General features: G+C 48.2%; 2 protein-coding genes across 2 annotated transcripts; both read right to left on the reverse strand.

Moving 5' to 3' along the window:
* Window positions 1-1,370: 1,370 nt before the first annotated feature.
* HEATR9 (HEAT repeat containing 9) lies at window positions 1,371-13,402 on the reverse strand (the record flags this gene model as incomplete). The annotated part of the gene is made up of 15 exons (XM_080826632.1): window positions 1,371-1,733; window positions 1,977-2,063; window positions 2,480-2,531; window positions 2,997-3,070; window positions 4,167-4,286; window positions 4,381-4,473; window positions 4,881-5,063; window positions 8,610-8,740; window positions 9,110-9,167; window positions 9,849-9,905; window positions 10,315-10,371; window positions 10,580-10,706; window positions 10,962-11,131; window positions 12,404-12,453; window positions 13,315-13,402. The coding sequence occupies 15 exons, from the start codon at window positions 13,400-13,402 to the stop codon at window positions 1,371-1,373; spliced, it is 1,710 nt and encodes a 569-aa protein (XP_080682758.1).
* Window positions 13,403-14,485: 1,083 nt separating this feature from the next.
* CCL5 (C-C motif chemokine ligand 5) lies at window positions 14,486-20,769 on the reverse strand. Its single transcript, XM_080827472.1, has 3 exons — window positions 20,641-20,769; window positions 19,110-19,221; window positions 14,486-15,079 (listed from the first exon to the last, which is right to left on the reverse strand). The coding sequence occupies exons 1-3, from the start codon at window positions 20,714-20,716 to the stop codon at window positions 14,992-14,994; spliced, it is 276 nt and encodes a 91-aa protein (XP_080683598.1). The 5' UTR covers window positions 20,717-20,769; the 3' UTR covers window positions 14,486-14,991.
* Window positions 20,770-22,047: the final 1,278 nt, after the last annotated feature.

Here is a 22,047-nt window from a genome sequence, read left to right on the forward strand (position 1 = left end):
GGCAGGATTTTGCCGGAGTCGAGAGCCTTAATTAGGTAGTTAGTAAGCCCTTGTTTGTACCCACAGGCTGTTAAGGCCCAGGGAAATTGTGGTTAGATTGCTCATTGGCCCAAAGGTACAGAGTGGGCAAGAGAGGAGGATCATTTTTGCCATCTTTGGTCTTTGTGCCACACTAGTGGAGGCAACTAGTGTTGCATATAATCCAGGATAGTGAAACTACTCTTCCAATTTTTACTTATAACTCTCTGAGGCAAAACATGCATCTGAAAGTGGTGGGATAGGTAGGGAGATAACATCAGAGTGACACACACTGTGTTGAATTCAGATAACTGGACCACTCTAGAACCTGGAGTGTGGGGAAATGGAAAGGTGCATCTATTTTACTTTGACCTTTCTCTGCTTAATCAGAAGAAGTTGACCTCACCGTAGATCAGTTCAGTCAGATTGGGGGAATTAATAGGGCTGGCAGGACGTTTTTAACCTCTCTGGTGGTCACAGGGTCACATGACAACACTGAAGAAAAGAGAAAAGCAGCTCACATTTGAGTGCTTACTATGTGATGCTAGGCACTCTGTTAGGATTTATGTTATTGTTTACTCCTCAGAGGAGCTCTCTGAAGTAGTATGCATTATTCTCATCTTATTATAGGTGAGGAAACAAAGATTAACTTGTCCAAAGTCAAAGTTCAAAAAAGTGATGGTCATGGTCTCAGGGTCCTGGGATTTAGACATCAGATTTTCCTGACTCCACAAAGTCTGGGTTTTTTCTTTTTGATGGAGGATATAGATTGTTGGGATTGGTGTACCAGGTCCTATTGGCAAAGGGAAACAGGCCTTTAGAACAAACATGGGAGAAACTGAAGCAGTTTTAGAGAGTAAATAGGGCCTGTCTCGGCATGGTCCTGAGGAAGGCAGAAAACAGGTGGTGACGAGACTGAGATGGTTGGTCTTGAGTATAGCCTCGTTACCTCCTGACCACTGGGAAGTGGTGGAGAGGGGTGGCAAGTTAGTAGGAGGAAATGGTCCAAGAGCCAAGATTTCCGGGATTTTCTCTTCCTTTTCCTTCTACAGCCCACTCTGGGCAGAGGCTTATTAAATTCTGGGCATAAACAAGGGCTTGATTTAGGGAGGCAGGTTGGCTACTGGAGCAGCTCTGTTTCTTTCCCTTTGTGAAAAGGACATGCGGCTGAGTGAATTAATACTCACCAGGAGAGAGGAGACCTGAGTTTCTGTGCAGTCCGTGACAAGGACCAGCAGTGATAGGTGGAGTGACACTCATTTATTCACGCAAGATAGGTATAGGTTGTTTTCTCAGGGGAGCCTGAGAAGCATCCTTGGGGAGAGAGTGGGAACTTGGTCCGAAGAACTGATCTATTGGGAGGTTTTAGCAAGGATCCGGAGCTGCTTCCTGATCCTTGGTACCCAGGGCCCTGTGGCTGGTGCCCTGTGTTTTGATTTAGAGAAACAGGGTGGGAAGGCAGAGCCTTTCTGGGCACTCAACGTTTTCTGTTGGTCTGGTGTGGCTCTGGACTTCGCAATAAACAAGGGGTTCAGCTGTGCAAGTCGGAAGTCTTGGATAGGTAACTCTTCTGGGTTCTCAGGTTCTTTCCGAAACCTCGTAGGCCCTTCCTCCTCATTAGTCTTAAGTGCCTCATATTCACAGAGAACCTTGTTCTTCAGCTTGGTTTGGATCCAGGGATCAATTGAGGCCAAGAGAGTTAATGTTTCTTGAAGCTGCATTGAAACAAAGGTCCTGTGGCTGGCTCACTTCAGGCCAAGTTGGGAGCGGAGGGGCGTCTCAGGGAGTGGGGGTGCTCTGGCCACAGGCCACTCTGTCCCCAAGGAACAAAGTCAAGGGATAGTGTCTGTGGCTCATTCCCCTTTCCTCCCTCCCGACAAAGAACAAGTGGTGAGGATGGGTGGGAGAGGCCTGGGGGAGTGGTAGAGAAGCAGAAGAGGTGGGCGGGAATGTCTTACGCTTTTCTTCACAGCCTGGCTCTTTTCTGTGTCTAGCATGTCCAGGAGCAAGTGGTACACTTGTGGGCTGCGGATCCCCAGGACGCCCTGGCAAAGGCGAATGAGAGTAACTAGGAAGCCTAGGAACATGCCCCATCGGTGCTCTTTTCCATTCTAGTCCCCCTCTGATGACCCTGTGGCCTGGAGAGAAGGGGCGCTATGGCTCCCAGCTGAGGTACCCCTTCCCCTTTTGCGGCCACTGCATTGGGTTCCAGTGCATACTGTTCTCCAGGAAGAGTCAAGACTATCTAAGCAATGCCTCTCATACCCACCTCCTGTCCTTTATTCCACCTACCTCTTGTCCTGAAAAAGAGGTTACCCCTGAATTCCTGATAGGGCTGGATTTCTAAAATAAGCAAACCTCCCCAAACTTTATAGCCCTTTCTGCCCTTAAGTAATTGTGCTCACTTGCCTGCTCCCCCTGCCGTCAACACATGTGGTCAGAGGAGCAGAGGTGGCCTTACCAAAGAGATGACTGCTTCCTGGCGTGCAGTGGCATTTGAATTCATCAGTTGCCTGTGTAGAAAGGAATAAGCATGTTATCCAATTAGAGGGTAGGGGAGGAGGGCTGGTTGTTTCTTCTCGCAGCCCAGAGTGAGTCAGGCCTAAGGCCAGTGAGTGGTGCTAATTTCATCAGTTGCTCCCTCTTGTTACTTGGGTCAGGAAAGGAGCTAGGAAGGGAAAGGCAGGAACTGCAGTTTGCCAGGAGGCACTGAATGACAATTAGAACTCACATCTGTCCAGAACTCTACTTTTTACAGATCCCTTTCACATCCTGTATTTTATAGGAACCCTGAATGGTAGGTATTATCAGCCTCTTTTTACAAAGAAAATCCCAGGTGTCAATGAGTAAGTTGGCCGGGGGCATGGGCAAGTGAGAAATAAGCATGGGGATCAGATTCTCAGCACTCTCTCCAACCCTGTGCCCCTTTTCCAGAGCCTAGGATTTGGCTCCGGCAGCTCCCAGCCCGAGCCACTCACGCCTCCACCAAATTCATCATTGTAGGCTTCATCTTGAGCTCTTCCACAAGTTCAGCCACAGCCTGCCTCATAGCCTGAAGGAGGATTAAGGTAGGACAACAGAGAGAAGGAATGCGGGAGTGTACCTTCAAGCGCTCACAAACCTTCACTGAACGTTGACCCGTGCTACATATGGCTCTTGCCTTGAACTCATCCGGTAGGGGAAGCAGACCAGTGAGTAGGCAGTCACACTATTGTTGTGTTACAACTGAACTAACTATAGAGTGAACATAAGAGGATCTCAGTCTGGGTACCAGCAAGATTTGCTGGAAGAAGTGATGCCTCAGCTGAATCCTGGAGGGTGAAGGGCAGTTAACCAGTAGAGGGCTGGGAGCAGAGTGATTTTTGGGCAGAGTGGAGGGCATGTACAAAAGCTTAGAGGCAGGAGAGAGCACACAGAGGTTAGGGAACAGAAAATATTTGTTTGGCTAGGTGACCACACTGAGACTCTTCAATGTGGGGCACTCTGAGGTATTACACTGGGATAACAGGTATAAATGAGGACAGGATCATTTTAAGCTTAACTGGTGCATGGCCCTGAGCAGGAGTAGGGAGAGATGAAGCTAGAGAGGGAAGCAGGCCTTGAAGGGCAACGTAAGCCTTCCTGAGGGCATTGGGGAACTACTGAAAAGTATCATGCAGAGGTGTGACACAATCTGATGTACATTTCAGGAAAATGTCTTTAGAAGTTCTGTGGCTGGTTCTGTAACAAGCTACAATAAAGATGAAAGCAAAGGAGCACAGAGGAAGGCGGGGTTCATTCTGTTGGAGGTGGTTTGGGAAAGGTTCCCACAGGAGACGTTTGGACTGGCCTTGCAGGAGCCATGTTACTGTGACAGGCAAGAGGAGGGAGGAGTGAATAAATAGCATGAGGCAGTTTTTCACCTCGCACAGAGGGAGGAAGGGATGACTTGGCACTTTTCACTGAGAGAACTGCCTGAGCAAAGGCATGGTGGCTTGAAAACATGGGCCCCGTTAGGGGAACGGGAACAGGGAGTGCATTAGTGCCTTAGAATGAATACGATAACGTTGTGGGGCAGTGTGGTGGGAGCCAAGCCAGTGGGGGTCTTCAGAGAAGGGAAAGGAGGTGGGTTTGGGCTGTCTGGGTTTGGGAACTTTGGTCTCACTTACAAGGAAAGGTTCATTATACGTCTTCCTCCAGAGCAGGTTAAATGTGAATCCCTCCAGTCCTTGTGCCTGGATCTTTTCCAGCCCTACGGTCTTGAGCATCTGGGTGGCTTCAAAGCGGTGCTGAGGGTAGTTGTGAAGGATAGACTCTTTTCCTCATCCCTCAGCCCGTACTAGTGCTGGAGAAGAAAGTGTCCTCGGCAGTCTGAGAGCTTACCTCGAGGACACGAGAATAGCATAGCTGGTCTAGGATGGCCCTGGTGACTGTGGCCGTGTGTATGTGCATCATCTTGACCAGCATCCTGAGTGCCTGTGGGGGGCAGGCAGGGTAGGGTGGGGTGTACAGGGCCAAGAGGTATTGGGACAGCCAGGGAAGCTTGAGGGCTGAACCTAAAACTCATGGGGAACAGATGGGGTCCATTCTTCTGCCTCTTTGCCTTTTGAGTGAGAAAGTAAGATCATGTATGCACATACGTGCACATTTATAAATGAACACTCATACAAATCAAATATATGCAGACACATGTACACTTATGTCTGTGTGACCCCATACTCGTGCATATACATATTCGCAGACACACAGAGGGCCCCACAGTGCCCCCCACTGAAGCTTCATTTCTCTGGTTGAGTAGGACGGGGTCCAGGCTGTACCAAAGTCAGCACCAGCCTCTGGTTCCCCGGTGCTCCCCAGGGAGCCCAGCCTCCTGCCCCTCACACCTTCATCTGCTGCGTTTTAGACCCTTGGCTCAGGCAGTGCAGCAAGAACTCCTGGGCTTTGTTGCTGCAGGGCCTCAAGAAACCCAAGCACAGGGCTGCCTCCACAGCTGCTTCGTTCGATGACTTATTAATTAGCATTTGCAACACAGGTACCAACTTCTCTTCATCCCCGACTTGAGTTCTCTGAGGGAGACAAGGAGTGAAATGGGCAGGGGGACTATGTTTTCAGCCGGCCTTTGTTAAGGTTCACTGCTACTTTCAGAGCACAGTCCCTCCTCCTCACCTCCTCAGATTATTTCACCCACTTCCCCTAATTTGTGCTGTCCTCCACTTGCTCCTAGAGCGTATCTCCTCGTTTCTCTAGGACTTTATCGTGGATGGATGAGTGCTGCTCTCTTCAACACTTCTGCTGCCTTAATTCCTGACATTTAAAAAAATACACATGTCATTGATCCTACTCCTATTCTCCAATAATCTTGTTCTTGTCCTCCATTCTATGTCAGCCATTAGTTTTCACAGGTTTTTATCATTATCCATTACTGTGACTTCTCCATGATCTCCATTTCATGGACCCCCCTCTCTGACCATCACCTCCTATCTTTCCAACTCACCTGCCATTGCCATTAATTGTTGGACTCTGCAAGGATTAACAGTCCATGGAGCATCTTTTCATTGCTCCTCATTTTCTTCCTTCTCTACCCAGCTTAAACTCCGTGGTCCTACTATAATCACTTGCTTGCCTCATTCCTTTACCTCCTCTTGCTTCATTGTAGTCGACACTCCACTTACTCTGTGCCTGCACTTCCTGGAGAAGAGCACACAGTCATGATAACTGATCTTGCTTTAAGTATGTGAACAGAAGCCTCATGTAGACCCTTAGTGCTACTAGTAACCATACTGTTTTTCCCTGGGCAATTCTTTTTCCCAGCCTCCTGATTCACACCCTGTCCTCTGGACCCTCCAACACTTACTCCTCCTCCATTCTTAACTCTCAGCTGATGATCTTGCTTCCTATATTACTGAGCAAATACAAGTAACTGGAAGGGAAGTTCCAGAGGCACCGACCACCATTTCTGTCCAACACCTGCACCCATATAGTTCTTCCCTCCACTTATGACTACAGACTCTGACCATCTGTCTAAAGTCAGTCTTTCCACTTGTATGTTAGAGCTTATCTCTTCTCACCTAATCACAACTCTTTCTTCAAAGTTACCATTTTTTTTTTAACTACTGGGCCATAGAAACATGCCATTATTTTTCTTTATTTCCCTAAAATCCACCCCTGGTGCCAGCTATAGCCCCTGCCAGCAAAACTTGAAAAGTTGTCCATCCTTGCCATCTCTAATTTCTTTCCTCTCGTTCACTCTTAAACTCCTTCTGTCAGACCTACACTCCCATGACCCCAATAAAATTGTTAAGATAATCAAGGATTCCTGCATTGTTAATCTATGTATGAGTTCTTAGTCCTTATATTATTTGATGTGGTTGATTTGATTCCTTTCCTTGACATATGTTCTTCACTTGATTTTCAGAATACCATCCTCTTGGGTTGTCTTCCTACCCAATGGCCAGCTGTCATTATTTTTTAATTTTTTAAAAAGATTTTATTTATCTATTTGACCGAGAGAGAGATCACAAGTAGGCAGAGAGGCAGGCAGAGAGAGAGAGGAGGAAGCAGGCACCCTGCCAAGCAGAGAGCCTGATGCGGGACTCAATCCCAGGACCCTGAGATCATGACCTGAGCCGAAGGCAGAGGCTTAACCCACTGAGCCACGCAGGTGCCCCATCTGTCATTATTTACTAGTTCTTTCTCTTCTCCTTGAGCTCTTAATATTCGATGCCCCAAGACTTCATACTTGGTCCTTAGTGATCTCATCTAATTGAATGATTTTAAATGCTGTGTATATGCCAACAACTCATAAATTCCTTTCTCTGGTTCAGACTTGTAAACTCAAAATTGTACATACAACTCTACCTGCTGTCTCCCTTGGAGGTCTACTAGATGTCTCAAACATAACTTGTCCAAGCCTGGACTTCTGCTATTATCTCAAAACCTGTTCTACTTTTAGGAACGTCTTAGTTGGCTTCATCCTTCTTTCCTCACTGTCTTTTGTAGTGGCTTCAACCTGTCAAGAGTTTTACTAATCCCACTGCAACCACCATGGTCCATGCCACCATTATATCTCCCCAGCATTGCTTCAGTAGCCCCTAATTGGTCTTTCTGCTTCTACCTGATGCCCTTACCCCCACCTCCCATCTTTTCTCAGCAAAGGGAACCTTTTGAAATATAAGTTAGATTATGTCACTGCTTTGTTCCTTACTTCATGCAGAGTAAAAGTCCAGGTACTTGAAGTCGTCCAGAAAGCAATGATACAGTAATGGTCTAGTCTAGTAGATGTAGTCAATCCAGATTGAGTCTCTTGTTAACTACTTTGACCTTCCTTCATTTTCTGCTACTTTCTCTATTTCCACTCCACTGCAGCCACACTGGCCTGCATGCTCCTGCCTTAGAGCCTTTACACTGATTGGCCCTTCTGCCGGGAATGCCTTCTCTCAGATATCTGCAGGGCTAACACCTTCACCTTTTTCATGTCTTTGCTCAAGCCTTCCCTCCCTTCTGTGTTTAAAACTGCAGCCTAGTCCCATCCCCATTTGGCATTCCTGATCATCCTCACCCTGCTACCTAATTTTTCCACTGTACCTATCACCTCTAACATACCATATAATTAAGTTTTCTGGTTATTATATGTCTCCCCAACTGGAAAATAAATTCCACAAGAGCAGGGGATCTTAGTCCGTTGGGTTCCCTAGTGTATCTTAAGGGCCTGGGACAGTGCCTGGCATGTGACAGCTGTTTAATACATATTTGTTGAGTAAATGGATGAATGAGGACTTCTGTTTCACACGGAACAGTGATGGGGTCAAAGTAAGGGAACCCTAAAGGGGAAAAAATCTGAGTAGTGTCGCAGACTCTCTTGATCCCTTTCCCCTCTTTTTTTTTTTTTTTTTAAGATTTTATTTATTTATTTGACAGAGATCACAAGTAGGCAGAGAGGCAAGCAGAGAGAGAGGAAGGGAAGCAGGCTCCCCGCTGAGCAGAGAGTCTGATGCAGGGCTCCATCCCAGGACCCTGGGATCATGACCTGAGCGGAAGGCAGAGGCTTTAACCCACTGAGCCACCCAGGCACCCCTCCTTTTCCCCTCTTGAGAGAGGTTTTTTCTTTAGTAGGTTATTTTAGGGATGATAATGGTTACCATTTAAAAAGCACAGGCATTGCATGAGGTGCTTTACATACATTATCTCATTTAATCTCCTCAACAATGCTATAATTACTATCCATTTCATTTGTTAAATGTTCTTGAGTTTTTATTGAAATATAGTTAACATAGTGTTGTATTAGTATAGTTAATATACAGTGTTCAGTTTCAATTTAGTGATTTAGCAGTTCTGTACATTACTCACTGCTCATCATGATGAGTGTGACTATCTCTATTTTGGAAATGAAGGAACTGCGGCTCTGAAAGCCGGCTTCTCAGGGATTGTGTGACTCCTCTGTGGCCACGCCAGTGCTTCTGTTCAGGGAAGCTGTTCCACAGGGAACTCCACAAGGACAGTGTCTTCTCCCATCAAGGCTAAGAGCTAGGTTACCTTCTACCTGACCTAATGCAGCCAGCACCATCAATTACCTTGTCCTACCTGCCCTAGTTACTGACTCCCCTCCCAATCACCTTGTCTTTGGGGACAGCAGCCCAGGAGTTCAGAGCCGCTCGTAGCCCTGTCAGAGAATCCATCATTCGCCCCTCATTTTGCCCCTTCAGCTGTGTGATGAGAACCTGGATCACGTGCTTCTGCAGGCAACCTGGACAAGGGAGGGTCCTCAGGTCAGAGCAGAACCTCAGGGATATTCCTCTCTGCCAGGATCCATATGACTCCACTGTGCCCTGAAGACAGAAGTTCTGTGTACTGGATCCTGAGGTGTTGCCTGTTCTCCCAGGACACTAGTGAAGCTGGCTGAGCATGGCTGCAGTTCCAGGGGCCCAACCCCTCCCTCCTAATCTCTTCTCCCTTTCACCCCACTTTCCTCTCTCTGCCCACAGTACTGAGGCGAGTTCCCAGATCCTGCCAAATGCTAGGTAGAAGTGGGTATCCTTACCCAAAGGGGAAGAGGGCTACACTGCTTCCTTTTTCAGTTTCCCCGACTCCCCTCCCAGAGAGGGGACATACTCACCCAGCATGGCCAGGCTTCGACAGGCCTCATACTTCACTTTCTCTGGACCAGTATGGGCCTGATTTAAGAGGCAGGTAGTGGAGATATGCCATGTGGTGATGGAATGTCAGAACATTAAGAATCATCTCAGCTTAACTTTTCATTTACAAGTGAGGAAACCGAGGTCTAGAGAGTGACCTGTCTATGCTCAAACACAGGACAACAGGCAGGATGATGCAATGGAAGGAACACAACTTGGGAGTTAAGACTTTTGCTCAGATCCCTATCTTGTCTCTAGTAGCCACATGACCTTGGGCAAGTCACTTGGCTCACTTTCAGAGTTTCCATTTTATCATTAGAAAAAATGCAGATACCTTTGCCTATTCCTAATCTGTAATATTTAAATGAGAATATGGATAAAAACGCATGTTCCCCATTATAAATTGGCCTATAAGCACAGGGCATTGATTCGGTTAAGGTAGAGAATGAACTCAGTCCCAGTTCTTTTCTGCTTTTTAATTGAGGGTCTTTTCTGTTAGACAGAGGGGACCTGCAGATTCCCCTGGTCCCACCAAGCTGCCTTTCAAGGAAGCCAAGGGCGTGAGATGGGGCATGCTGTACACCGGCAGCTCTCTCCTCACTGCAGCTGACCCAGCATCCTTGCACCCTGGTGAGCCTTGTCTGTGCCCCTGTGCCCATGCTCAACGTACCTCAGACCCTATTTCCTCCTCTCATGTGCTCCATGCAGCCCCAGACTCACCACCTGCCATAGTGCCTCCATGACAAGCTTGTCACTGATGCCCAGGCATCCCAGAGCCTGCAAGAACAGGGGTGGAAGAAAGGGAAGAGAGCTCAGACACCACCCCCATCAGTTACATCCTCTGGATACAGCTGGAGTTTTGTCTTAGAATACTGTCTCCCCGGGGCACCTGGGTGGCTCAGTGGTTTAAAGCCTCTGCCTTCAGCTCAGGTCATGATCCCAGGGTCCCACATCGGGCTCTCTGCTCAGCAGGGAGCCTGCTTCCTCCTCTCTCTCTCTGCCTACCTCTCTGCCAACTTGTGATCTCTGTCTGTCATATAAATAAATAAAATCTTAAAAAAAAAGATTAAAAAAAAAAAAAAGAATACTGTCTCCCCCCTGCCCCCCCCCCCCAAGCATCTTTCTACTCCCCAGCTCAGCCAACTCCTACCTGTGGCCATGTTCCACCGCCCTTGCCACCTCTCACCTGTGCTGCATAGAACTGCTCCTGCTCTCTGGGAGATTCCAGGCTTTTTGTGAGTTCCTGCCCACCCAAGGGAGCCAGGAGAGAGGAAGAAAGGGATTAATGGAGTTGCAGAACTTCAAACGGAGAGGAGCTCATCCAATCCCTTTTCCTTTCCTCCCTCCATTTTGTAGGCAGGGACTGAGGGCTGAAGGATAATGTGAGCCCAAGGTAGGGGCACCCACAGAAAGGGAGTCTCCCCATTCTCCCTCCCACCGTGGTCCCTGACCTTTAATCTTTGCCACTTCAGGGGGTTCCCAGTAGGGTCTGAGGGCTTGGATCCTGTCTGAGATTTTACAGTCAGCTTGCTCATAGGGAGATGGAATTTTTGGATGGGCGTGCCCTCTTTGAGTTGCCTGTGTGAGAAATTGCATAGGCAGCGTTGGTCTCCTTGTTTCCTCCTTTGCACGTCACAGACTTTCCTCTGCTCTTGGTCCTCAGCCCAGCTCAGAGATGGGAGGAAGACAGATGCTCCTCCTCCTCCTACGCTAGGCTCCTCTCTGGGATCTGTAAGCTGATTTCTCCCGCCCCTTATCCCACTCCTTCATTCTCCTTCCTCTCTTTCCTAGAAGGTATGAAGGGTCTGGGGAATAGGGAGGAGCAAAGCACACCTAGGGTGATCTCTCATTTTCTGGGCTTCCCGTTCCTGTCGCTGATCATACAGAGTGTGCCAGTGTGTGTAGATCTCAGGCTTCTTGAAGTAGCAATAAGGCACTGAATGTGGCTTGCTTGGGTGCTGCCTCCAGCACTCTGGGCTGGGGGGAAACTCTTCCTTTGGCATCTGAGGGGGTGAGAATGGCACAGCAGGGGCAGGGGATATTCCTCAGCCAGGAAAAGGACCAGGATAAAACGGGACTAGGTGAGAGGGATGCCCTTTAGTCTCTCATCTCAGCTAGAGTCAGAGACCTCCTACCCATTGTGTAACTTGGGCAAGTGACTTCACCCACCAAAATCTGTCTTCTCATCTGCAGAATGGAGCTAATAATCCTTGTTCTTTCTGTACCCCCTTGTTGCATAGAACAAATGAGAAAAAGGTTGTGGAGCCCTTGTTGATCTGTAAACCAATCTGAGTACACCCTTTGGCTATTTGAGGAACTCAAAGCACTTTGAAAAGGCCATCTGGGCAAGGAGATGAAAAGGCAAAGGGTGAGGGAGATGTGGAGTGAAGAGGGGAAAAGACAGGCTACTGCCCCTTCATTCAGGAGTGCAGCAGATACTTAGGGAGTACCTCCTGAGTGCCAACCCCTGTGCTAGGTGCTGGGGAGGCAGTCATCATCCCTGCCTTCGTGGAACTTAATAGTTTACTTGGAAAAGCAGAATTTCCTCAAACAACCTCTCTCTTAAACGGTTGTGAAACTGCAGCTCTGATTGTAGTGGAGGGCAGTGGGTGGCTCAGGGGACTTTCTCTTTGCAGATGTGGCTAGAATTCACTCCTATCTCTTCTCCAGCCTTTGTCAGAGTCAGTTCTCTGAGCAACAAGCAAGAGGGACTTCAGCCAGTGGTTTCTCAGTGTGGTGACTGAGAAGATCATAGTCAAGGTTGTCAGGTGATTGCCACGATTTCAGAAAGTGGAGTGCAGACTCAGAATGAGAAGGGTTGTCAGATTTAGTGAAAACAAAGCAAATTAAAAAAAAAAAACAGGATGTCCAGGTAAATTCAGATTTTAGGTATTGGATACGATATTTGGGACATATTTATACAAAAACACTATTTATCTGAAATTCAAATTTAGTTGGGGACCCAGTATTCTGTCTGGCAAATCTATGAGGATCCCTGCGTCAATGAATAAAAATGACTCCTTTTTAAGCACTGCTTGCATAGCCTGAGCCTTACAGATAGTATCTCATAACAACTCCACAAATGGAACCTGTGACCGAGGAAGCTCCTGCGGCTCAGGGAGAGGAAGTGACTTGTCCAAGGTCACACAGGAATTAGCAGCAGCCCCAGGGATGAGTCTAAGTGTTCTGTGACCTGGCCTTAAAGGGAAGGGGCAGTTTGCTGCTCCTCCCACTTCAACAAAGCTCCCCGGGGTGGCAAAAGTTAGAGGTCTTACCTGGTAGCAGGACAAGGGCAGGTGAACAGGAGCCATGACTTTTCTGAGTTCTGTGGTACAAATGGCGGGCTAAGAATCATCCATTCAGGCATTCATTTACTCAACATTTAGTGAATGCTGCATGTTAGAATTATTTGGGGGAACTTTTAACCTGCCTTGGCACTACATCAGACTAATTGAATCTGATGCTCTGGGGATAGGGCCTAGGCCTTTCAGAAAGCTCCCCAGAGGATTCTAATGTGCAGCTGATGGTGAAAACCAGTGGTCTTGTTCAGTGGTTCTCAGACTTGAATGTGCTGTAGAATCACCTGAAGAGCTTCTTAAAACCAATATCTGGCACTCATTCTGAGTAGAGTCAGTAGATCTATGGTGTGGGCTGGGGATTTGCAAGATACTGATACTGCTTGTCCTGGGACCCCACTTTGAGAACCATGGATCTAGCTGGTGAGACAGAATTGTTTACTAGTGATTAACAAAGGGAGATGTGTGAGGTTAGAGGCACAGGTGGTACAGATGAGGCCCCTAACCTGCCTGGGAGGATCAGGGAAGGTTCCCCAGAGGCTCAGTTTAATCCACCTAGGGGTTAGCCCGATAGATAAGGGGGAAGAGCCTTAGGTACGGGGAAAACTTCTTTCAAAGACTGGGAGGTGGGGAGATGGGTAGAGAGCAAGGTGCAGATGTGGGAGCGGAAGCTGGGAAGACAGATGTCCCATCTTTGAGGGTCCTGGAGCTTACCTTGAAGGCCGTGGGGAGCCACCAAGTGTCCAGTGGCCTGCCCTTACCCTTTCTGTGGATTTGCTGAACTCACCTTTCTGTGGATTTGCTGAACTCACCAGACCCCTATCTTGGGAGAGGGAGCTTTTCTTTTAAGGCTGCACCTCTGACTCTGTTCATGTCTATTCCAGCCTCACCTTTGGTCCTTTCTGGGTATTCCAGCCATGGGTACTTGAACATGGACCTGGAGATATCAAAGATATCAGCTGATTTTTCATAGGCCATACTCCTCTTCTCCTGGTGGGGCCACAGGGAATGCAGGCAATACAAGGCTGTTGGGAGTGTGGGGGCGCAGCTGGGGGAGACCTGTCCTCTGTGGGACAAGAGGGACTGGTGAGGGGCTGGGGCTTCTGTGCGTAGAAGCTTCCAAGTGTTGAGCAACCAGATCTCCTAGGTAAATGGAAGATTCTGGTTCCATTCTTGAGCCCCGCCCCCCCAGGCCCCACCCCCGGAGCCTCCAGCCTGTGGCCTTGAGCTAGTCACTTGACCTCTGAGAGCTTCAGTTTCCTTCATCTGAAAAGTGGGAAAGTCATGCCTGTCTGGGAGCCAGAGGGACTGTGATGAGGCAAGGCACATCAGCCCATGAGAAGGGCACGGGTGTTTCTTAGGATTAGTCATCAGGAAAATGGCAGGAGTGGGAAAGTCCCATTTATACACACACCTCCCTCCTTAGGAGCAAGAGACAGAACTCTTCTCTGTGTGGTGAGGAGCTGCCTTCCGTCCCTCCTACTTTTGCATATGCTGTGCCCTCTACCTGCAGGCCTTTCCTACCTGCTAAACTGTTTCTCCAATCTTTCAAACTTCATTTAAAAGTTATCTCATCTCTGATGTCTCTTTTCTCCCCCAGGCACCCTGTCTCACCCCCTTCAGTGGTGTCACCCCCCCCCCCCCCCGCAACTCCCACTCCCAATGTGACCACAGTCTTTTGAACAGTTGCTTCCTTTCGGTATTAATCATAAGTTTAATCTGCCTGAAGTTAAAGATTGTGGCTTGTGGCTCGTCTCTCATTCTCCCCTCCAACCTCCTATGCCTGGACTAGTGCCTGGCACACAGCAGCGAGCTCGCTGTGGCAAGAAAACCCGGGCCGTCAGGCCATCAGACTCAACATCACCAGTAAACGAACACATACTCTGATGTGCTGCCCTGAGAAACACAGTGTCACCCATGTGGTGTCCCCACCAGAAATGTTTAACCTGAATCAAATTATGAGGAAGCAACCAGCCAAATCCAAACTAGGGAACATTCTATAAAGATTTGATCTGAACTCCTAATAAAATAGTTAAAGACACACAAACACACACACAGTCTGCTAAAGAACGCTTAAAAGACAGGACAGTTACATTCGATATGTAGCTAATTACTTAATGCTCATGAAGAAGGAGGGTTCCTGAGGAGACAATCAAACCAGGAACCAGTTTGGTAATTGCATGGAGAATTTTAATGGAAGCTGATTTCTCACATTGTGCCAGTCAGCGCTTCCCAGTGAGGGGCTGAGAGAGGAGCTGTGGCCACAGGACTTTACCGAAGGAGCCCAGTTTTCCTCCTTCACCTCCCAAGGCAGGCTGACTTCCTTTCTGATTGCAGAGCTGGGACCAAATAGTTGAGGGGCTTTGCGTGCACAAGGCAGAGCCTCAGGAGACCTTGGGAGCTTTAGGTGGAGGAGGCTTTTATAGCTGCTGCTGGGTGATGGGATCTGTGCCCTCCCAGGGGGAAGTGGGAGTAGGGGTTTGGTGGGAGTTTCCCAAGCTGGTTAGGACAAGAACAAGAAGCACTAGGGAAGTTTGCATGAGCTCAGGTTCAAGACGCCCTCCATCCTAACTCATCTCCAAAGAGTTGATGTGGTCCCGCACCCATTTCTTCTGTGGGTTGGCACACACTTGGCGGTGCTTCCGGGTGACAAAGCTGTGGGAGAAGAGGAAAGGATGAGAGACCTGGTCAGCACTCGGACAGCCATTTTTGGGGATGAGGTGGACTGAGCCACAAAGGGACGATGATGATGGTACTGGGGTGGGGCACCCTCGGAGCTCCACATGGCTGGATTTGTAGCTTTTAAGGAAAGGATATTTCCTCTCCTGTTGGGTTGTAGGGCTCCAAGCTAAAAGCAGATCTGTGTGTATTTTAACTCCCACACAAACCCGTGCAGCCTGAAGAGGTAAGGGCATGCAGAGCCTGAGGAGTCCAGGGTTGAGCTGGTCAACTACTAGCCTTTTCTCAGGGCTTCTCAATTTCAGACCCTGTGCCGGGTGCTCAAGATGTGAGAAAAAGAGGTGTCTTCTAGGAACTGAGTCATGGTTGAGTAGGTGAGAGATAAGAAGTGCTAAAAAGACCAAACATGCGATTCGGCTCTAGATAACGCAGTAGACACAGGGTAGACACTCAACAAATGAATACATCTAAGTGTGTGTGTGTGTGTGTGTGTGTGTGAATGACAGAAAGACCTGACCCTGAGTCTTGATTTCATTATTCATGAGTGGATTCACCCTGGCACATCACGTAGCGCCTCCGAATCTATTTGTTTGCCTCTGAAATAGAGATAGAAATAATTCCTACTTTGCACTGTTGTTGTGAGACTCACAATGAGATAGTATTGTGGAGTTCTGGAAAATACCACGCATGTATTGGAATGTTGTGGGATTCTTCTTCAGGCGGGGTCAGAGGAACATAACACAAAGGTCCTGGTACTGGGCATCAGCGCTCAGAGAGGTCAGTGGCCCCGAGGTATAGCCATGGTCAAAGCACTTCTGCCAATTACTGGGCTGGCATGCGGAGGCCTCTGGGAGGTCGAGGCCTTACCTCCACAGGTGTTGATGGCAAGGTTGGAGGTATAAAAGCCTTCGGGGCTTGGGCTCAGTTCAGCTGCCTGCCCCACCTGTTTGCTGGGAGACTGTTTCTATCTAGGGGAGACTGCAGGCCTAGAGCAGTGCTGTCCGTTAACATGTTACTTTGGGGCCAGGCCTGTCTACTTGGACCTTTCTCCTTTTGGCTTCTTTAGGATGTTTTCCTGCACCTTTAGGAGCCCAGATGTTTTCAGACAAAGTGAAGACTTAGGTCGTCTGGTGACCATGAGGCTTTCTTGGTTTCTTCTGAAGTTCTATCCTGGATAGTGTTTGTGCTCCAGGAAGCCGACTTCCCTTTTCTGAGACTCTGAGCCTCTTGGCCATCTCTCTTCCTTCCGTTCTAGTGTGCAGAGGAGAGGAAGGGAGCAGGTGGAGTATGTTGGGCTCTCATGCCTCCTAGTGTTTGTTTGCTTATTTGGGGTGGCGACGGAGCTTCAGGCCAAGCCCCTGCCCTTGTTCAAGCCACGAGTCAGACAGGAAATCCTACAGACTTGCTATCCTCTCTTCTCGGCCCCTTCAGCCTGTGGCCAGGAAATCAAAAGGGCAGGAAACGAATATCTGGGTTGAGGGTTTCTCAGGCCTCCATTTCCTCCTGAAGAATGTGAGACTGAGGAACAACCTCTCCTGGCTAAGCTTCTCTCCCTACCCCCATTTTGGGGACCCCCTACGTGCCTGACTTCCCTCCTGTCTCTCTTCCTGCCTGTTCTCTTGGGAGCAGCCTCCTTGGCCTGCCCCTTGAGCGCTGGTGTTCTCAGAATTGCTGCCCTTTTCTATGTATTTCTCCTGAGTCTCTGGGCCTTGGTCTGGCACAGGGTGGGCGCTTAATAGGTGTTTATCGAATGAGTTAGTGAATGAACTGCTTTCGCTCAAGTTTTACCTGTCACTTCTGTGTGTACAACAGTACATTTGGAGAAGGAGGAGGAGAAGTTAACACTTACCAGGCTGTATGCCAGGATATATTCCAACTTCATGGTTCATTTCCTTGCTCTCCCTTTGACTCCATTTCACAGATGGAGAAATGGAGGCTCAGAGGGGTTAACTGCTTGTTGGCTCCGAGCTCCTGCAGCTGCCAATAGGCACAGCTGGGATTGTAACCTAGGTTGACTAGCTCTGGAGCCAGCGCTCACCAAGACTCTGCTAAAGATTGCCACTCTCGTCTCAGGAGACCCTTTCCTCCTATCAAAGAATGTCCTATCTCCGGCCTCTTCTCACGCTCTCTGCTGGACATCGCTGCAGGGTTTTCTTGCTGGTGTTTGGGCTCTTTCCTCCTTAAACAGCTCTTCCTTGAGACTTGCGGAGCGGGGAGTCCGCCCTTCTCCAGCCGTCTGGGTAGAAACCTAAGTATCCCTTAACCCCCTCTCGTCCTTGCTCCTGACCTCCCCTCACCTGCCAGGGCTTGCTGACTCCTCCTGTGATGGTTTCCTACCCTGTCTCTCCTTCCCTTCCCCTTCAGATCCTTTTGAGCCTCAATACCACTCACTTGGGTAACCGTAACAGCCTCTTAACTGAACCTGACTTTCTAGGCTTTCCCTGTGCCAGCTCCTCTCACTCGCTCTAACACTTTTGCGTCCTCGCGTGGACACTCGAGACCCTCCTTGCTTTTCTACATGGGAACGCTGCCTCAACCAAAGGATAGTCCTGGTAGCATTCACTCGGCCTAATGTCCCCAGTCCCTTGGGCTTTTCTCGAACACCTGTTGCAGCAAAGGTTCCCTCACCTCTGAGGCTGGATATGCTCCCTCTCTCCTTTTGTAATGTTTCTTTGTGCAAGGGTTGCTCTAGTCGTTTTGTATCTGTCTTTTCCTTGTATCAGACTGTGAGTCCAATAGGGCAGGGATGGTGGTTTATTCATCTCTACCTGCCCGTAACAGGTACGCAAATAAGACTTTTTTTCTTTTGAAAAATACTTATTTTCAGAGATAAAATGGGTAGTTAAGTAATAAGTAGTTAAGATAAAAGTTAAAATTACCACTGTCCTTTGAAGGACTCACCAGAATGAAAGCCAATTCTGAATACCTATAGCTTTGCAAGTGTCCCAGGAATTTTTGGATTAAAAAAAACTTTGTGGGATGCCTGGGTGGCTCAGTCAGTTAAATGTCTGCCTTTAGCTCAGGTCATGATCCCAGGGTTCTGGGATTGAGCCTTGCATTGGACTCCCTGCTCAGTGGGGATCCTGCTTCTCCCTCTGCCTGCCATTCCCCCTGCTTGTGCTCTCTCTCTCTTTCTCTCCCTCTCCACAAATCTTAAAAAAAATAAAAAGACCTTACCGTTAGATAGGAAACTTCATGATTACCCCATTTTCACTTTTTAAATCTCTATCTTAAATTTCTCAAGCAATTATCGCTGTTGACCTTTCTGTAGTAGAAAGAGAAGGCTCCAAGAATAGGCTCTATCCCTACTGTGCAACTCACCAAACCTCTCTGGGTCTCAGATTCATTATCTAAAACGTGGAGAGAGTTACACATACCTGTAAGGGTTGTTGTGCTGAAATTTAGGTATAAGTAAGGCATTTGATAGAGTGTAGGCACTTTCTAGGTAGTAGACTGTTAATTTTTTCAAATGCATTAGTTTGCATATTTAAAAGAGAATCTCATGTCATTGTTTCCTCACCAATTGATAATTTTCTTTTAAATACACTTGGCTGTAACTAGGGCCCTGAGCTCTCCTCCTTAGATCTTCTGAGGTTATAGGTGGATTCAGTAGGGTGTGGGATATGGGGGAATGTGGGGTTCTTAATTGAAAAGAGATGACTGTGTCAATCTTTTCTCCATGCAGGGGAATTGTAGGTCATATTACAGTAAAAGTCATACTCATAAAGATCAGAGACCTGACCCAGTCCGTCAGAGTGGGGAGAACAGCCCTGGGAACTGCTTGTCTAATTTTCTATGTGATAGTGGGTGGTGGGGGGATCTGAAGTTACAGAGCGGGGAACTATGGCTACCTGAGCAGCTGAAAGATGGGTAGGAGTGGATAGGGTACCCTCTTAGAGGGCTCCTGGGGGGGACTGGCTCTGGGATAAAAGGTGTCCCTTACTTACTGCTCCCCCACCTTCCCCCGCCCCCCCTCCCCCCCAGGGTCCACAGGTCTGGGACTCACACGACCGCTGGCATAGAGCACTTGCTGCTGGTGTAGAAATACTCCTGGATGTGAGTGAAGGGCAGTCGGCGGGAGATGTAGGCAAAGCAGCAGGGGGTGGTGTCCGAGGCATCTGGGAGGAGAAAGCAAGGAGACACCTGTATTCATTGCCATTACTCACGGGTATTGTGCTGGGTACATTATCTTGGATAAGTCGACTGTTATCTTCCTTTGGCTGAAACTGAAGCTCAGAGAGGTAAAGTCACTTGGCCATGGACACACGGTAACAGAGTGGGGGATTCTAACAGAGGACTGAGAAGATCTCTGCAATCTGTCATCTAATCCTTGAGCCTTACTTGTATCTTTCTACACCATAACCCTTTGCTTTTGGTTCTATGGATATGCCAGACTTCCTCCTAGCTCGTCTTGGGCCCTTTGCCCTTATTTTTGCCCCCCTGGGATCCTCAATGGGTTCAGAACTTTGTTTCTTTGAGACCTATGGTGGGTTGGGTGGAGGCTTCCGAAACTCAGACTTCATGGCTCAGCCTCAACCCCTAAGAGGGACCTGAGGATGTGTATTGCATCCTGGGAGCAAGCCATCCTGGCTGAGGCATGGTAAGAAGGGCTCTGAACAGAGAAGGAGGACTTTTTGTTGGTCAGTTAATTCAGGATGACACTGGAAAGTGTCCGCTGCCACTTCCCAGTAGAGTAGGAGTGTTTAAAAGCCAGATAGAACTTTGAACACCAGTTTCCCCACTTCCTAGCTGTGTGACCTCAGGCAAGTTACTTGACTTCTCTGGGCCCCTGTTTCTCCTTCTGAAAGTCAAGCTCAGCCACTCTAAGAGTAGTGGCAAGTATTAGATGACATGGTACATGCAGAGCAGTCAGCATAATACTTGATCCATACAAGGCTTTAAAAAAAAATCCTCTCCCAGGGTGCCTGGGTGACTCAGTCGCTTAAGTGTCCCACTCTTGATTTTGGCTCAGGTCATGATCCTGAGGTGCTGGGATTGAGCCTTGTGTCAGACTCTTTGCTCAGTGAGAGTCTGCTGGAGACTTTCTCTTTTCCTCTCTCTTGGCCCCTCCCCACCACTCTCTCCCTCTCTCTCTCTCAAATATATCTTAAAAAAATAAAAAGTTAAGAAGTTAAAATCCTCTCCCAAGCCCCACTTTTTCCGTCTATGAAATGGGTAGAATAGGACTGTCCCAACCTTACAAGTTTCTTAGAAACACTGCCGGTGATAGGCGTGAGTTAACTGTTTCAAGGTCCGTCTAGGCTGCCTCTGCCTGCTAATATCCCCAGCATCGGTCCACACTCAGCACCTGAAGGGCTTAGGTGTAGATCCTGAGGACAGAAAAATTGAGCAGAGAGTGTCCCTGCCATGAAGTGGCTTTGAGATCTCTTGGGACAGCTGGACATCTAGGCAAAGCAATATATAGGAATGTAAATTATCGGGTTCAGACAGCATAAATGCTGCAGCTGAAAGGAGGGCAAAGTCTGGGCCAGTGTGAGGGTCTGGCTCCAGGCTGCGGTGGTCAGGACCTGACTTACATGGGGAGGCAGAGGCAGGAGCACAGAAGGCGGCAGTGGCAAGGAGGACTGCAAAGGTAGCTGCGGAGAGCTTCATGGTACCTGCAGGTGGAGGCTGCGTGAGAGCCACCGGCTGTCTCAGGAACCTCTGTGGGGATCTTCTGCAGCTGAGGCTGGCCCTTTTATAGAGTCAGGCCAGTAGAAGGGGCGCCCCCCCAAGGGGAGTTTCCAAAACAGCAGCCACGTACTGCTTGGTATCATAAGTGAAATTGCAGAAAATGGAAAAGAAAACTGAAATAGGTTCTGGAAATTTGAGTCTCTCTTTCTCTCTCTCCTCCTCACTGCCTCTGATCCAGAGTGAGCTCATCGGTTCCTTCTTTACCCTCCAAAAGAGCTAATATAGGAACGGGTGGTGGAAAACCTCTTCCTCTGATGGCATCTTCAGCTTCCTCTTTTGGGGCAAGGGAGCTTATCAGAGGTCCAGAGGCTGCTTCCCCGGGGGTGGCGGGGGCAGTTAGGATGGATTAGAAATAAACTGAGTATTTATTTGGTTGCTTTCAGCCACATGCATTACAGATCCGTATTTCCCCTCTCATCCATGGAAGGGAGGGTTCTCTGACATCTAGCCCCCAAAGGAGGTGAGAACACCCACCCTAGGGTGCCAGCCAGTATTCTAAAGATCTTACAGGTCGGCTCACGTACTATTATTATGCTCATTTTTCCCATTTTACAGATGAAGAAATTCAGCAATTGCTGGGATCCCATCTCATTTCTAAGATCTTGGATACAAAAGTTACAGAATTTGAAAGCTGCAGAGAACCCTAGGGATCATTTCTTCCATGTTCTTCAATTGCAGAGGAGGAAACTGAGGCCCAGAGAGTAGAAATGACTTGCTAAGAACACACAGCAAATGAACAGTGGAATCAGAACCCGCTTCAGTGCCCTGTCCACTCAGTACTACCTACCGTGAAAATGTTCATGGTTGAGGACATCCTTGAACTGAACCCATGTAGTGGTCTTGATTAGAGACAAGGTCCTTACTCCATTCCAGAGACTTGGGTTCAGTAAATCTTCATCCATTCCTTTTTTTTTTTTTTTGTAAAATTTTCATTTATTTTTGAGAGAGCGAGCACGAGCAGGAGGAGCAAAGGGAGAACCAGACCTGCCCCAGAGCAGGGAGCCTGGTGCAGGACTCGATCCGAGGACCCTGAGATCATGACCTGAGCTGAAGGCCAACGCTTAACCGACTGAGCCACCCAGGTACCCTCTTCATCCATTCCTATTTGGATACTTCAGAATACTGACAGTTTGGCCTGGGCTGGGCTGAGGTTGACATCTGAATTATCTAAGAGAAAATTGTCTAGCAACAGTGGCAAGAGCAAACAAATAAAAAAAAAAAAGGTAACTTTAAAAAAATAAAATCTTAGA

Source organism: Martes martes (genome assembly GCF_963455335.1).
Source record: "Martes martes genome assembly, chromosome: 16".
Taxonomy (NCBI): domain Eukaryota; kingdom Metazoa; phylum Chordata; class Mammalia; order Carnivora; family Mustelidae; genus Martes; species Martes martes.

Excerpts from the sequence above, each read along its gene's own strand:
- CCL5 (XM_080827472.1), bottom strand. The coding sequence starts at position 20,716 with ATGAAGCTCTCCGCAGCTACCTTTGCAGTCCTCCTTGCCACTGCCGCC. Across the intron at positions 19,222-20,640 it reads TCCTGCCTCTGCCTCCCCAT|ATGCCTCGGACACCACCCCC; the intron begins GTAAGTCAGGTC and ends TTCTCCTCCCAG. Across the intron at positions 15,080-19,109 it reads TGCTCTATGCCAGCGGTCGT|CTTTGTCACCCGGAAGCACC; the intron begins GTGAGTCCCAGA and ends CTTCTCCCACAG.